The sequence below is a fragment of the Cadophora gregata genome, assembly GCF_030347475.1.
Source record: "Cadophora gregata isolate MNR1 chromosome Unknown scaffold_5, whole genome shotgun sequence".
NCBI lineage: Eukaryota > Fungi > Ascomycota > Leotiomycetes > Helotiales > Ploettnerulaceae > Cadophora > Cadophora gregata.
The window spans coordinates 1,497,565-1,512,885 of NW_026695928.1; the positions used below are offsets into that span (position 1 = coordinate 1,497,565).

The following is a 15,321-nucleotide window of genomic DNA, read 5'->3' on the forward strand; positions in this document are numbered from 1 at the left end:
AAAGACCAGCCGAAAAGAAAGCCAACTTAAGTCAAGTCAAGTCAAGTCAAGTCAAGTCGATTCGATTCGACCCAAACCGAGTCGACTCGACCCGGCCCAGCTGCCTTCTTGACTCCCTTCTCCCACGCAACTGATCCCGATCCCAACCAGTCCCTGCGCTACCTGGGGTTCCCAGCTTGACAACGGTTTTGCCTGGCCCTACTCGAACGCCAATAATTCCACCACCACCACCACCAAGAGGGGTGCCTCCAGCAAGTCACTTCGCACTACGCTACGTCTAGACTGCACTGGATTCTGGGATTCTACTGCTCCCGGTACGTACCTGGCCTGGCCTATCTCCCTCACATCGCTGCTCTGCTCGGTCTATTTACCTCCTCTTTCCCCTCCCTTCCCTTCCTCCAAACTGCCACCCGCCATCATCAACGGCGGCTTGCCTCACAGGAGCCCCTGCACTGCACTGCACTGCACTGCACCTGCACCTCAACATCCACAACCACAACCACAACCGCTACCAACCTAGGCCTTGCTTGTCCTGCGTACCCTTCCCTCCCTTCTCAGCTAAGCCCGTTGCAGCTGCGCACTTCATGTTCATCTAGTACCCTACATTCAACATTTCCCTTCCGAATCTTTTTGTACTCTGCTGCACCGCACGCTACTACAGCCCTTGTATCTTATCAGTACCCTGTCCTTGCGAGTAACCCCCCCTCCCTCATTGACGCCTGCGCTCAAGGTACCCACCTTTCAGTCCAACATACCCTAAATCTTTCCGAGTAGAGCCACACTTTAACACTCGTCGTCCGCCCCATTTGCTCTTCCAGATCACTCAATGTCTTTTCGTATCCTTGATTTTACTTACTGACTGTATTTCCAGCACGACCTTCAGTCTGTCCCCTTCCCGACCAAATCCGAATATCACAAATCACCCATCTCTTAACCACAATCACCACTGCAGCCAAAGAAGGTGCATCAGTACCACGATACAACTTGCCCATCCAAACAGACTCTTTGCTGCACCTCTTCTGCCACGGCATTCTGGGAAACATTTCACATCTGCCTTGCAGTTATTAAACTTATCTTGAACCGATTGGCTCGTTCCGTTCCTATTCCCATCTTCGAGCACGTCACTCCTTGCTTCCAACGAGGTTACAGACGGCACTGCAGTTTCGATCACTGGCTAGGCATTGCCTATAGCAGAAGGAAGAAGACAAGGTCAGTGGATGCTTGTGAATGATTCAACATGGGAACAGTGTGCTGAGAAACGCAGAGAAAAAGCATGCAAAAGGCATAAATCAGACTCTACCATCTCAATAGTTGGTCGCATCAACCAACGCTTCAGCAGGCATATACTAATTGCCTTTCGAGAAACCATTGATCGAACCATAAGGATTACTTCGCCCTGCGGCTGGATGTGTGCGAGGTTGGAGTCAATTTTCCGTGACGAGCACCACCATCACTAAGCTCCGTCTTTTCCATGCAATCCCCAACACCTCGTCGCGATAATCCATACACCTCACTCGGCGAACGTCGAGGTAAATCAGACCTGGCGCGCTTTTCTCTCGATCTGAGTTGGGCCAGAGCGGCGTCCGACAGTGCTCGTTCAAGGGCATATCCCTCTCCGCCCATGTCAGGATCTCCGCCGCTTCCACCAAGACGAAACCCCGACTCCAGCGATCGTGGTCATGGAAGCTATGGATCGGTTGGGCAGGACGTCTATCGGGGAATGCAGACACCTCAGATGGAGCAGCATATAGAACAAAGGGGTCCTCCCATGAGGGGGTACGCGCCTGAACAGGCCTCCCCAATACCGTATCCAGGACCATACAGACCAGAACATATTCCTGTGGCGCCTATGCAATACCAGCAACCTCTTCCGCAAATAGCCCAACAGCAACCACAGCAGCATCCACAGCAGCAACATCAAATGCATGGCTACCAACCCCACCCTCAACAGATACCTCCGCCATTCTCAGCACCTGAAAGAGCGCCTATGCGGGAGTCGGCTGACTTTCAGTCACCAAAGCAGCAGAGAAAGACCAAAGGTCATGTAGCTTCGGCATGTGTGCCATGCAAGAGGGCTCATCTAAGGTATGTTGGTCTTCTCTACAGTTCGAATACAGGCTAACTTCATGCAGATGTGATGGTATGTTCTGTCTCAGCTATGATCCCCATACTTGTTGCTTTTTGCTTTTCCATGCAGAAGATATCCGCATTAGTCTCCGATCGCGAGCATGCATCAATACTTTTTTTCTTTGCTGTGGCGCAGGCTCGTCTTGGTTAGAAAGTTCTACTGTGACGTCCGTGCCTGGTTTATTGGCCATGGGCCATATCCGAAAGTGCTGAGCCATCAAGACGATCTCGAATCGCGAATATCCCGGCAGCTGCTGCTACCCTGCGCAAGCGAGCAGAGCAGGAGCAGTGCTAAGAACTGCAGCGCACTGTTCTGCGATGCTTGGCAGAGTTTTGCGCAAGTCAAGTCGTCCGCAGTTCAGTGGCTGGTCGGGTATGTCTGCGTCCGCCGACAGCACACCCGATGTCAGGGAGATGATTTGCAGCGGCCATAGCGACGGCGGAAGATCGCTGAAGGGATCAGGGCTCTTGTCAATCCGGCTGTACTGCAGTGGTGCAGCGCTGGAAATGGCGGGGTCGCGGCCCGATTGGCGGGTTCCCACCGAGGTTTTAGCGGTAATGAGCTGTGCTGTGCTGTGCTGTGCTATGCTATGCTATGCTGTGCTGTGCGTGAGCCACTCGAGCCAGCAAGCAAGTAAGCAGGCGGGCAAAGCCAGGCCCTCGTGGTATGCGCGTGTTTTGCTTGCGTTAGATCTCTTCAGCAGCCTATGCTATTCTTGGTCTGCCCGACAGAACCCGAGCATTTCAGCAGCCTCCCATCTGTTCTGATCGCCTCAATCCAGGCCAGTGGTCAGGGATCAGAGGTCAGAAAAGAAGCGGGGTTTGGGCTTCAAATCTTTCTTTTGACCTCGAATTCGCGACAACCTTTTCTTTTCCGGGCCGCCTGTCTCCCGCGTTTTGCGCGAGATCGACTAGCCTCTGAGTTTGTCGGGTTTCTAGGTTCTGGGTTTCTGGGCTTCTGGGACCCGGCCTGAGAAATGACCTCCCAACTCCTTCTGGAACACGGCTCAGCTGAACCCACGGAACCTGCCTCGGTCGTTTCAGGGTCAAGGTCCGCTCAAGCTGTATCCATCAGATGAGCTGGATGCCCCTCGGCTTTTGTAATCCGCCTTCTCTTGACAATTGAGGTCATGGAAAGCGACCATGCGAGATGGCGCTTCTGTTGGGTGGTTTCGAATTTTTGATTTGCAACACTAGTGTGCCGCTGTCCACAAGATGGGGAGATCAGCGGAAGCTTTCCTTAATTGCGGAGACACAATCCTTAACTTCTTGAGCAATTATCGCCGTCTGATATTGACCTTACTAATCTTTCGTTGTTGCAGCCCAACGACCATGTTCCCGCTGCCTGAGCAACGGGAAAGAAGAATCCTGTATCGATGTACAACACAAGAAAAGGGGTCGCCCCCGATTACGAGATGATCGTGAATCTCGGTACGAGGTTGTTGGCGCTGGCTATCCTCCATCTGCTGACCCGTCCATGAGACGGCCACTTTCTTTATATGCATCTAGCGACCCTTCGCCATTTGGTCAAGATCCCCTTCAAAGATCCGGCTCGTACAGAGTTTTGAAATCGCAAGGAGGCCCTATGGGTGGTGGTCCCATGGGACCAAGATTCCTGGAGCACGCATCACCCGCAGATGCCAACATATACGGAGCACCTATGCCCCCTACTCCCAGAACGGTACCATCTTATGAGCCACCATGCGCATACCTCACCATGGAAATGCAATTTTCCAAGACGACTCAGAGCTTTGGCGAAACGATTGGGGTTCAGTCCATTCAATCGAGGCGACTTCAGGATGTTGTGAGTGTCAACGATCGAGATAAAGTTGCACGATTGCAAAGAATCTTCGAGGACGAACGTCGAGACAGGGAGCCTAACTATCTGCCACCCATTTATCTCGCCAAATTCGAGGAAGACCACGTTATTCAGAGTGTCGGTTTTGGCCAAGATGAGATTGGTATGGTGAGAACGGAACGGCAAGAGATGTTCACCTTTCAAGCGCCAGATGGTCAACAAAGGACTTTCCAGGTTCGCCTCGGCTTAGCGAAAAGGGATTCGACATATTTCATCATCCTTCTACTTGTGTTGCCAGCCACGCCTCAGACTTTCCATCAACCTTCGTCCTCTCCGTTTTCGCGTGAGACCTATTCAAGAGATTCTCAATATGGTTATCAGACTCCTCAGCAAGGGTACCAGCACTCCCAAGGGGCGTCGCCATTTGGGCCAACCCCGGGATTCGGAGATCCTCGCGGAGACATGAGTGCATACCGGACGCCAGGCGCTCTTGGCCCTAGTATTACATCATCCGCGAGTATGACAGGTTTCGCTCAGCCCCAGCGGCCAGAGTATCCTCAGGTTCCAGCTCCGTATCAGACTCCGCGCAGCGAACTTCCACAGACTCAAGGGCAGATGCAATCACAGCGTCCACATGACCTCCAGCTACCCCCGATTCGGGATCAACGTGGGGAAGCTTCATCGATGGATCCTACGCGACGAAGGGATGATCGCAGTGGTCGGGTGGATATTGGCGGTCTGCTCGAACAACCAGGTCGACGAGGTCTTTGATCCAAGCGACCTCGAGTGGTTACTTTCTTGCCGCGCTCTCTGATGACCGAATCTCCTGCAGTGTACAGCTCTTGTCCCAGATTTCCAGGTGTAGAGAGGTGTTGGTGTCCTCCAGCGGCCGCACAACGTCGGCATTGTGTCCAGGACATTGTGGTCCATTTCATGTACAAAATATAACTTCGGGAGACCGAATTTTCCCTATCATGTCAAGATACCACCCATGTATATTAGTTTGCTGTCTTTTTTTATTCTCCGTTTCGTTTCGGGATTTGTGGTAGATATCGCAGGGGCATAGCGCATCGCGTTGGCGTTTTCGCATTCGAGCGAGAGAACTTCTTTGGCGCAGGGGGGTTTGGCATTCGTTGTAAGATATATGAAGGGATCCTTGAGCGCTGGGGTTTCCAGACAGCAGAGAGGGGTATGATGAATAGTCAATACAGAATGAGTGGTTGATGGAAAAGATGGTCTCGATGCTCGTGTGCAGGTCCCTTTCCGCTCCCAGGCTTGTTTGTGTGTTTGTGAGGTGCAGAGGTTTTGGTTGGTTTGGGCTGGGGGCTCGTTGAGCGGAGAATTTTTGAGATGCGGCAACTAGCCTTCCATGTAATCTCGCGAAGCGACTTAGAGCCATAACGCTATGCGCTATATCTGTAAGTGTATCTCTTCGCCAGGTAAACAAGACGGAAAAAATGGAGCCCAGACGGGGAGGAGCATGAAGAAGAGAGAGCTTTGATGCTGACGTGAGTGGAGTCATTCAGCAGGAGGACGAGGGACGAGGGACGAGGGCACGCCCTGCTTTCTTAAAGAGGTGTCGGTGAGGGATCATGATCAGGCTGATGGTGGGCTGAAAGGATAGGTAGATTACTTGGATGAAAAGGGAGAAACCATACCTACCTGCCATTCCATTCAGTAAGGTAAGGTACTCATAATCTGCCTGACTTTACTTTTCCTGTGCTGTCCTGTCCAGTCCAGTCCAGGCCAGGCAGTCCGTCGAGGAAGAGGCCGCTGAGGCCCGGAGCGAGCAGAGGCCACAGCCAACCCCAAGCCAGCCCTGGAGGCCCGACGCTGGGAGCCAGCCCAACACAGCAAAGGCTCAGGCACAGACCCCAAGCCAGGAGACCCGCCCCACTCACGGTGCTGCTTTCCAATGGAAGGCATGATTTGGGGGGCCTCGGGGCCACTGGGCATTTTCACGCGTGCTAGAGGAGAGAATATCATGCACAGACAGGAAATCACTTCGGCTTCTTCTTCTTCTTCTTCTTCTTCTGGACCTAATTACTTCTGCCACTCCATCGTCACTTCTTTGGGTGTGGAATCTGGGTGTGTAATACGAACCTTCCCGTCAATACAGTACTGTACATTCATTGCCTGGACCCGCCCTCCTCTCATCTCATTGGCTGCACCATCGTCGGGCGAGGCTCGGGATCCGTGCCTTTAATTCTCCGGACGGCTGTCCCACTCCCACTCCCACTCCCACTCCATCAACCTAACTTACCCCACACTTTGGGCTGGTGCTGGTGCTGGTGCAACCCCTGTATCAAAGAGGGTTCCCCTCACTTCACCTCAGTTCCAACAGATAATCAGCGCAGGCGAGGCAGGGTACAGACAGCGAGCTAGAGCTACTTGTAAGAGGAGGTAAGGAATGCAATGTAAGTAAGCTCTGCTCTGCTCTGCACTTGACCCCTCAATGTGACGACGCGCCAATGCATAGGTATCTCAGTTAGATGCGAGCGGGGAGGACGGCTTCTCAATCTCTTCTTCTTCTTCTTCTTCTTCTTCCTTCCCTTTCCTTCCTTCGTCCTTCTTCTATTTCTATCATCTCCCCCGATGTGAGTATTGTACTATACAAGCTACAAGACATCTTCAGTCTCGCATTTCGTCCTGTACGGCAATTGGCAATTAGTACTGCAGACTCAGTTTCGCCTACCTCAACCTCCAAGGCTCATTTCCAAGCAAACAACCAACCAACCAACCAACTGAATCACTTACCTCGAAGCTTTACAAGATGTCTACCTCAACCTCCCCCGCAACCTTCCTCTCCGACAAAGCCAGCGCCCTTGAATCCTCTCACCCCGTTGCCCCCTCCGAAGCGCGCGCGGCCCAAATCCCCCTCCAAACATTCAACCTCCCAACCTTCCCCCCGGAAGCCTTCACCGCCGGCCTCACGTCCCTAATCCTCACCTCGGACATCAAACTCGACGAATACCAACCTCTCCTCGACCAACCCTTCTCCGTCCCCGACCTCCCTCAATCCATCACCGCCCTCACCCTCGAGCTCTTCTCCCTCGGTTACCCACCCGGCTTCCTTACCGAGCTCGGCAAGAAACTCATGGGCATCAAGAGTTTGACGCTATATTCGCAATTGCTGGCTGGCACGACGACCTACAGTAAGGATGATGCGGTGACTTTCTTTCGGTTCCAGACCCAATTGAGGGAGTTGCATCTCCTGGATGTATTTGGACCGAAAGGATTCTATGCCGAGCTTGCTGGGAGAGTATCTCCAAGTCTGCGATTCTTGGAAGTCAATTTCACGTATCGGCATTCGGATCCGCAGTTCTTGAGCAGTGTTCCAAGCGCTGAGATCGTGGACTTTTTGAAGAAAGGCGCTGAGACGGGTGGGACTGCGAACACAGGATTGTTGGGACTCACGGCGAGTATTTCGGCGCCGGATATTACGGATGATGAGGATGATAGGGAAGGAACTGAGGTGGGGATTTTGCCTGTTGAGAAGGGGCAGACGGAGGGCTTGGTGGATGCATTGAAGGATGTGGGGAAGGAGATGGTTATGCTGGATGTTACCATGTTTGAAGTTTCTGTCGAGCAGGTCAAGAATATCATTTCGGCGTGCCCAAAAGTCAAGATCCTAGGCTTGACCGTCACGGTGGACAAAGGGTGGGGTGAAGTCTTTGAGGTTCTTGGGCAGGATGGGAAGGGTGCTGGGGTGGAAGTATTGGAATTAGTAGGTGTGCCGGGGAAGGAGTTTGCAGAGAGTATTAAGGAGGGAGAGACCAGTGGGTTGAGTAAAGATGTGTTGGATGCGGTTGTTCTGGCGGGGTGTAAGAGCTTGAAGAGTGTGAAAGTCAGCGTGTTGAGGACAAGGAGTGAGATGTGGGTTTTGGAGGGGGAGGAGTGGAATTTGAAGGCGTGAGAGATGGCGTTGCGCAAATTTTGAGAACTGCAGGTTTTTTCAAATCAAGAGATGGAAGATAGATCGAAGTCTTTACTTGGCTATTCTGGGTCGCGGTCAATGGATATCTGCTGAGAGAACGAAAGAGCCCGACTCGCTTAAATTCAGTATTTGTGTTTACATTCATCTTACTTCGCTTCCCATGCTAAATTGTGACATGGACTCTTTACCGAGGCCGAATCCGAGGCATGGCGGGGCTGGATTAATCAAGTACGATGATAGAGCGACTGAGATGATGCTAGTCGATAGTTGACACTCGTGCTATCTCATGATGAGCATCCTCATGAGGTAGCGCAGCGTCCTGGTCTCACCTGCTCTCAGTCTCTCTTCTTTCCTAGCATGATCCCTCCCTGTCATGTGTTGCAATTCCTAAACTGGCAAAGAAATAATTTCTTGAGAGTAGCCTTGCTGGGAAATGGGGCAATAACAGTAGACCTTGCAACAAGGATTGAGTTCAATTCACCGTTTAAAAACAAATTCTATACCAGCACTCTGGAAAGTCACTGAGATTTGGACCATTCATCTGTATTTTTCTCAGGACGAAACTTGATCGCTGAACCTAGTAATAACCTCATTACCAAGAGCTCGATTCTCCATGATCCCTGATTATCGATCGTCGCCTCAGTCTCTGCTCCAGATCTTCGGATCGCTGGCTCGACATGGGAGGGAGAATCTCGATGGGATTTAGAAAGACAAAACTTGGAAGGTAGCAAATATGGGAGGCTGGTGAAGATATGCTGTAAGCTAAGTCAATACCGGAGATGGGGTGAAAGTATATACCTGGGGGCACCCGGAACCTTTTAACTGCCGTCCCTGGTCATGATCTCGTTTGGAAATATCTCCGTCGGAACTCTTTCAGACGAGAGTAGGGTCATGGCGGACTGACATCTGGATGAATAGTTAGCTTCTAATACCAGCTCTACATACCTGTGAAACGAACTATGACCTCGGCGCCTTTCCTCGTTGCTGCACGGAAGGATGAATTTGGCTAGACGTGGCGCGCATGGATGCAATAGAAATCTCAAATGGTCTATGTTTAAGCTTAAGATTTAGAAGCACGGCACGTCGTAGTCCGGACACAAATGGGATTTTCGGAGAATTGCAGTTAGCAATCGTCCTAGCTCGAGATTTTCATCTGAGTATTTATAGGCGAAACAAACACCGCTTCCACAATGTTCGTGCGTTGCTTCTGATGTCAATCGGAGAATTGTTCCTCGTCTGGGTTCTGCTGGTTTCGCTCGGCAGTCAAAGTTTAAGAGGTTTCACGGACTGGATGAAACAATATAAAAACGTCCGATTTAGAAGCGATGGCATACTTGATACACGCTTTGAAGCCCGCCATGCCATATCTAACCAGCGTAGATCGTAGTTCGTAGAAACAAGGTTGGTGGGAAGCGCTGTGCCTTTTAAATAATACGAAAGCTTATCAAGTATGCTTTAATGGTGAACATGTAGAAGAAAGTAAGTTCAATACCATGCGATTGGATCTTCGATTATCAGCAATTCGCAAAGCTTGATCTCGCTTGCAGGTGGCTTCCGTGGTCCTGGACAATAACAAAACGCTCCTTTCTCTCATCTAAATATGCAAGGCAAACCCAGTGAAAGACAGCGCAAACAAGGAGAACATGGGAATCGAGATCTGAAGCCATTATGTGACCTCACTTGGCTATCTTACATGATATTCGGCCCGGACACTTGACCAGTAATATGTCAAAATCTCGTCTCAGGCAGACGGTTCGGTTAGGAGTCTCGGTATACTCATCCGCAAGACAGAGGCTTGAGAATCCTTCGGATCATCCTTCCGACCTCCTTTCCTTGCTAGTTACTACAGTACCATCTGAATCTGATAGCGGGGTACATAGTCAAGGTAGTTCAGGGTATTCTCATGTCGGATCTTTTGCCTACCGGCTGAAGTCAAGTCAAGTCAACCTTGTAGCTGGGAGTGAGACTGATTGGACTGACAAGACTCATCATTCAGACTCAACTATCTCGTCCAGTCTAGTGTATGTTTGATGTGTGGCCGAAAACAAGCTTCGATACAACCGTAGTAGCCATGACACGGACTTCAAAACTACCCCGCCACCAGGATGAGACTGACCATGCCGGATCGGACAAACTCCAGATCTGATAAATGTAGCAAGATTGGCTACTGCACTAGGTTGCCGGCTATATAGTTTCTGTGCTGTGCAGTGCTGCAGTGAAGTGCAGTAGCGTAGTCTCGAGACCGGATATATTGACATCCAGCCATCCAGCCATCAGCAGCCATCCAACCTCGTCTGTGCAGCAGTAGTGCCGCAGCAAAAACAAAAAGAGCTAACACCAAACTGTGAAATGTGAGGCCTAGCTACTGCTTCTTCCCTGCATGCTATCGCATGTACATCATTGTGCAGTAGATATTTAGGTGCGTCAGGTAGGTGCCGTACTGCAAGTGCGGGGTACTGCCCTTTATCGTGCTGTTCTGTCTGTATGGAGGGACAGTAGGTGTTTCAAAAGGCGCGTTGCAGAAACTACTGTACAGTTCAAGATAGGAAAATAAGGTTCGCTCCTCGATGTGCCTCCGTAGTCCGCATCCACTCTATTTCTGTTTGTCCATTAGACTTCTCGCTTCGCTGAAGGTGCAGGGACGGTGCTAGCGAAACAGTGGTGTGGACGTATTGATTCCAGACACGCAGGGATATATCTTGCTGATAACCTTTGGTTCTGGCTTCTCGCCTGCGTGTTGGGATGGACCTGCTGGTGCATGATGGGCATCCCTGTCGGAGCAGTGCTTGGTGTTGGATGGATACCAGGTCTACCAGATGAACGAAACTCAATACATGGTATGACGATGGACTGCGCAGCGGTAATCTAATACACTCAGCATCTCGGAGATCTCCTCCATCTTACTTTTTCCGGAGTAATGCAGATGATTTCTCCTTGGCCCCTTTTCTCCGTTGCTCCGGGATGGGCACCGCTACTGCACGAAGGTAGATTGTACTGGGGTGCTGGGTTGAAGGTATCATGCACTGTTCGGTGGTTACTCCGTCATGTTGGAAACGAGATGGGATTCTGGTCCTTTTGCAAGTAGCGATGGATCGATTCTGATATGGCAAGGATCTCATGACAATCTGTGAGGATTTTCTGCAGTGAAACGTCCGAGATGTGGTTATATGGTAAATGGAATGGACGATGTTACATTCCTAGATTTATCTATGACTCGTCTATTTTCCGTAGCGTGTATGCATTTTCAGGGGCTCGCTTAGCGATGTTACTTTGCTTCCTTTGAGGGTTGCATTGTTGATAGTCATAGGTATTCTGGTATTACTAGCATCATTTTGGGATGTCTTAAGAATTTAGGATAAAGATCATGGTGCTGGTATAGCACTAGGATGTCTTCCCCGACAAGCTATAATAGTAAGGTACCAGATGTGAAGTGACATGCAGCCGTCAAACAAAAGCTCCGAGCTAGGTCAGCTTCCGACGCAACGGTATTAGTGATATTTAAGCAAGATGAGATCCAGACCATATCTGGGTAGAAGCTCTTAAGGCCACTATGTTGCCCCAATAGGTAATTCGATGGACTAGTCAAGCCCCATCAATGCGGCGACACCGAGCTCTCTGTTGAAAGAATTTGGAACAACTTCACACTAAGGTAAAGTCTACCTTTCACCTCTTCTGTACTGACGAGGCTCATGAAGGCGCCAGAGAGTCGTGACTCTGCTTTTAGTAAGGCCGCGGAGTAATCTGGCATCGAGGAAGTTCTGGTGCCAAAATCAAACTCCTTTGCAAAGCCCTCCTCCAAGACTAGACTAACAGATCAAATATTGTATTGCTAGCTCACATGATTAGAGGATAGAAGAGTACCGAAGTCGGTATGTAGCTACGCCTTATTGCTGAAACTGAAAATTCGTGGCATTAAGCATTCGCTTCTCCAGCAGCTCTGCTACCAACAGGTTCCCCCATTATGGAGGAATCGCTGATTTTTTGTAGTTTGCTTCGTGGTATTACAGTATTGACTAGCTACGACTGCGATTTAATTTCAGTTGCTTGTATGCACTGACGTGAGCTTCGTGGCTTTCCCGGAAGTGTTATGGACTGTTAAACCGTGGTTCTGTAGAAGTGACGATGAGGCATCCGCCCAGGTTGCTGGGACCAGACACAACACCAATCCTATGGTATCGGCCAAACAGGCAAAAGCTTTATGAATAGCCTTATGAGATAGTTGGATCTAGATTCAGCATGAATGGGGCATAGGGCAGCCGAAGCATTGAGAGACGACTACTGCGCGTGACTTCGTTCCTTTGGATATGGAGGCATATATTCTGAGTGACTCGAAGGCTACCAGTCTTAAAAACCAATACTACAGAAGAGAAAGCTAAATCCAGACCAGTGTCCATACTAATTTGACTCTGACAATCGTATACGAAGTGCAAGTCCGCCTATGTCGACAGGTAGGATTTTTTTTTTCCAGTGATGAATCACAGCTTGGAATGTCACTTGAAACGTTGCATCCGCCAACGACCTCATTATTCAAGTCCATGTCAGAACCTCATGCTCACACACAATCGATACTTGAAGGAACACTCCTCTATAGTAAATGTGTACTTGGTTTGGAGCCCTTACACCGAATCCTTTTCTCGACTGCAGTTGCCTTGGAGTTTTTGGTCGGCGCCCAGATTCTGGTACAGTTCCCCCTCAGTCGACGATTGACGCAAGATCATCCTCGATAACAATTCGACAAATCTCGAAAGAAAAGATGTATGAGAAAGAAGGGACAGTTAAATCCAAAGACAATGCTCAAGATGTAAGAGTCGATTTTTGATCTTCTTCAGGAAAAATAAAACGCGAGCATCATGAAAAGTGCACACCGGTGCAGTTAAATCTGCTACATCAAATCATAATTTTATATGATCACCACGATTCAATAGTCCGGTCTCAAGTTAGAGCATCAGGTGTATGCAGAAAGCCGCGATGTATACTTTCACTTATTTGAGCAAAGAGAGCGATCTAGCAAGAAACGGTCTTTTTAAATCTGTCTGCTAACCTAGTAGATACCCAGCACCGCTCTCAGACCTTCATAAGCGCGATGAATGATGATAATGTGGAGTAAGCAAGCGATGTGTCTTGTATCAAATGGGATATTTTTTGTTGACATAAGCGAAACTGAAGCATCATATTTAAGAGTGGCGGATCAGTTACCTGAAGACCGTCAATGCTACAAGAAAATGCCTTTCCATGGAGGCAGCTACCATTCGGGTACAGTCTTGTGAGTCGGTTTCTTTAGTTGCATAAGTAATCAGTGCATCATCAAGACTTGGCTCTGGGCTTTGCGATGGCACTCTCATGGCGAACACATCAATGCCTGGACTTTTCGCCTTGTAAAACCAGTCATCGCTCTTAACGTTTTGTTCTAAAATCTTGTCTATCATTGCATGTAGTACAACTCATAAACCTGATATTGGTCACGACACCAGTCGGTAGGCCAGACGGAGAGCTTCTGCTTCTCCAATCTCTGTTTCTATGCTGTGAAAGTGACAGAATAGAGCTTAGGACCTGGATATCCAACGAGGATCGAGAGCTCTGCAAACGTATTTTCAAAACAAATTGCTGATATTTGGTAGAGGCTGCAAATTTTTCCTCCTTTGTGATCCATGAAGGACGACTTCCACAGATCCTTGGGATCATTGTTCCGAACGTGTGATGCAGTCTCTACGTCTGGCCACCTTTCCCCCTTTTTCTTAAGATTCACCAATCTATTCACACAATCAATACCACAGTCCTTGACTGTGGTTAAATCCAACCATTCAACACCGTGCCTCGATGGTGAAAGTGATTTTGACATGGAACAAGTCATCCCTCAAACGCAATCATGAACCAGGTCGGACAGTGCTCAGCAGGATCTAACCTGTTGGTCGGTTCATATCGTTGAGCAGCTTACAAAACGCTTTCTTCCCGCCACAACCAACTCCCCATCTAGCTATACTCTACCTAGAGGTCTAATAATAGCCGTGAAGTTTCAACAGAAGCAAAGATGATCCTGAAGGCCGATGTGAGCCACGTGATCGGAAATACATGCAACGCAAAGGTGTACAATGCTGGGATCCTGAAGTGTGTTTATTTCTAAGTGCCAACTGTGAGAGATAAGATAAGTGAGTCCGGCCAGAAAGCCAGCAGAGGTTTTCGTGGAAAGAAAGATTATCAAGAGAACATCGGCAAATGGACAAGTGAGGCAAGAAGTTAGTATTTACATCCGTCTCTCCAAACATTTACTATGATTGCGGCTTGTTAAGACTCCTTGAGATTTTATAAGAGGGACTGCATGGTGCTGACCCGACTGAGGTAGGTCTATCAGAGTCCGGGTTGATAATCGATAATGATAAAGACGAAATATGGCAGCAGAATTGAATTTGACGCCTAGTTGACCGTAGTGACGCCAAAGAAAAACCGAAGATATAATAACATTAACAATAATAATTACAAAATAAGTCAGAATGCACAGTGGGTAGTAGTGAGGTGACTAGTCGAGCTAGTCTACCTGCGATAGAAGGTAGTCGTCAAAACTCGACCGACGTTTCTTTCTATCTGGTACCGATAATTCCCGTTGACAGTAACAATTTCAGGAATACTTATTAAGTAATTGCTCTGGTGAACACCCTTGTCGTAATGAACTACTAGTAGTATACCTTGGCAGTAAGTTACACTGTAAACATACCTCGTTTCTGTATGCTTGCACTTCGTTCAAGCACAACCCCCCCGGTTCGCATGTCTCTGATATCTCGCTTTTTCTTCTTTTGATTTCAAATCAGGCCCACTGCCGTGAATTACCACTTTCTTCGGGTAAGTTTCCTAGAGCAATCTAGAGGTCGCTGGGCTTCAGTGGATAGAAATACTGTACTCTGGTGTTGACGGACAATCAGTCGAGTTCTGTCAGAGCAGATCAGAATCGTACATGAGGTTGGTTGTCCTCTGACATCAACCAGATATCAACTGTGAGAATCCTATACGCTTGCCTCTTTCTCCTAGTCTCGTATAGTCCTGCAAGCAGTGGAGTGTCATTACGATTCAAAAGTGAGTTGTGAGGAACTCTTGACAGTGAAACAGAATATCACGACAGGTAAAAGTAAAATAGACTCTTGCAAAACTGTTATGACAAAGTGGCAGATTAGATATGCAAATGCGAAATAAATTCGAGAAAGAAAACATTTGACTTGGAGCTTCCGAAATTCAAGGTATATTGCGCGATCCATGGACGAAGGGAGGCAGCACTCTTGGTGCAATGGCTCTCAGCCTACTAAAAGCAAATTTTATCACATCGGATGCACGAGATGTCCTGGGTTCTGTTCGACTCTCCTAAGCATTTTTGGAGGATTGAAAGAAAGGGAGAAAATGATAACTCACAGACAAAACGCACAATCTCCCTTCGCCCTCAAAACGAACGAACCATTGTACCGCATACCACTTG

The 15,321-nt window shown here is 48.9% G+C and overlaps 2 protein-coding genes across 2 annotated transcripts; both read left to right on the forward strand.

Moving 5' to 3' along the window:
• Positions 1-34: 34 nt before the first annotated feature.
• ONS95_011262 (uncharacterized protein) lies at positions 35-4,696 on the forward strand (the record flags this gene model as incomplete). The annotated part of the gene is made up of 2 exons (XM_058504864.1): positions 35-2,093; positions 3,450-4,696. Exons 1-2 carry the CDS (start codon positions 1,472-1,474, stop codon positions 4,694-4,696), a joined length of 1,869 nt encoding a protein of 622 aa, XP_058359420.1. The 5' UTR covers positions 35-1,471.
• A 1,238-nt stretch (positions 4,697-5,934) lies between these two features.
• Positions 5,935-7,979, forward strand: ONS95_011263 (uncharacterized protein). Its single transcript, XM_058504865.1, has one exon. The coding sequence runs from the start codon at positions 6,699-6,701 to the stop codon at positions 7,839-7,841; it is 1,143 nt and encodes a 380-aa protein (XP_058359421.1). The 5' UTR covers positions 5,935-6,698; the 3' UTR covers positions 7,842-7,979.
• The last annotated feature ends 7,342 nt before the right edge of the window (positions 7,980-15,321 follow it).

What these genes read in the sequence shown, in the direction of transcription:
- ONS95_011263 (XM_058504865.1), top strand. Translation starts at nt 6,699, where the DNA reads ATGTCTACCTCAACCTCCCCCGCAACCTTCCTCTCCGACAAAGCCAGC.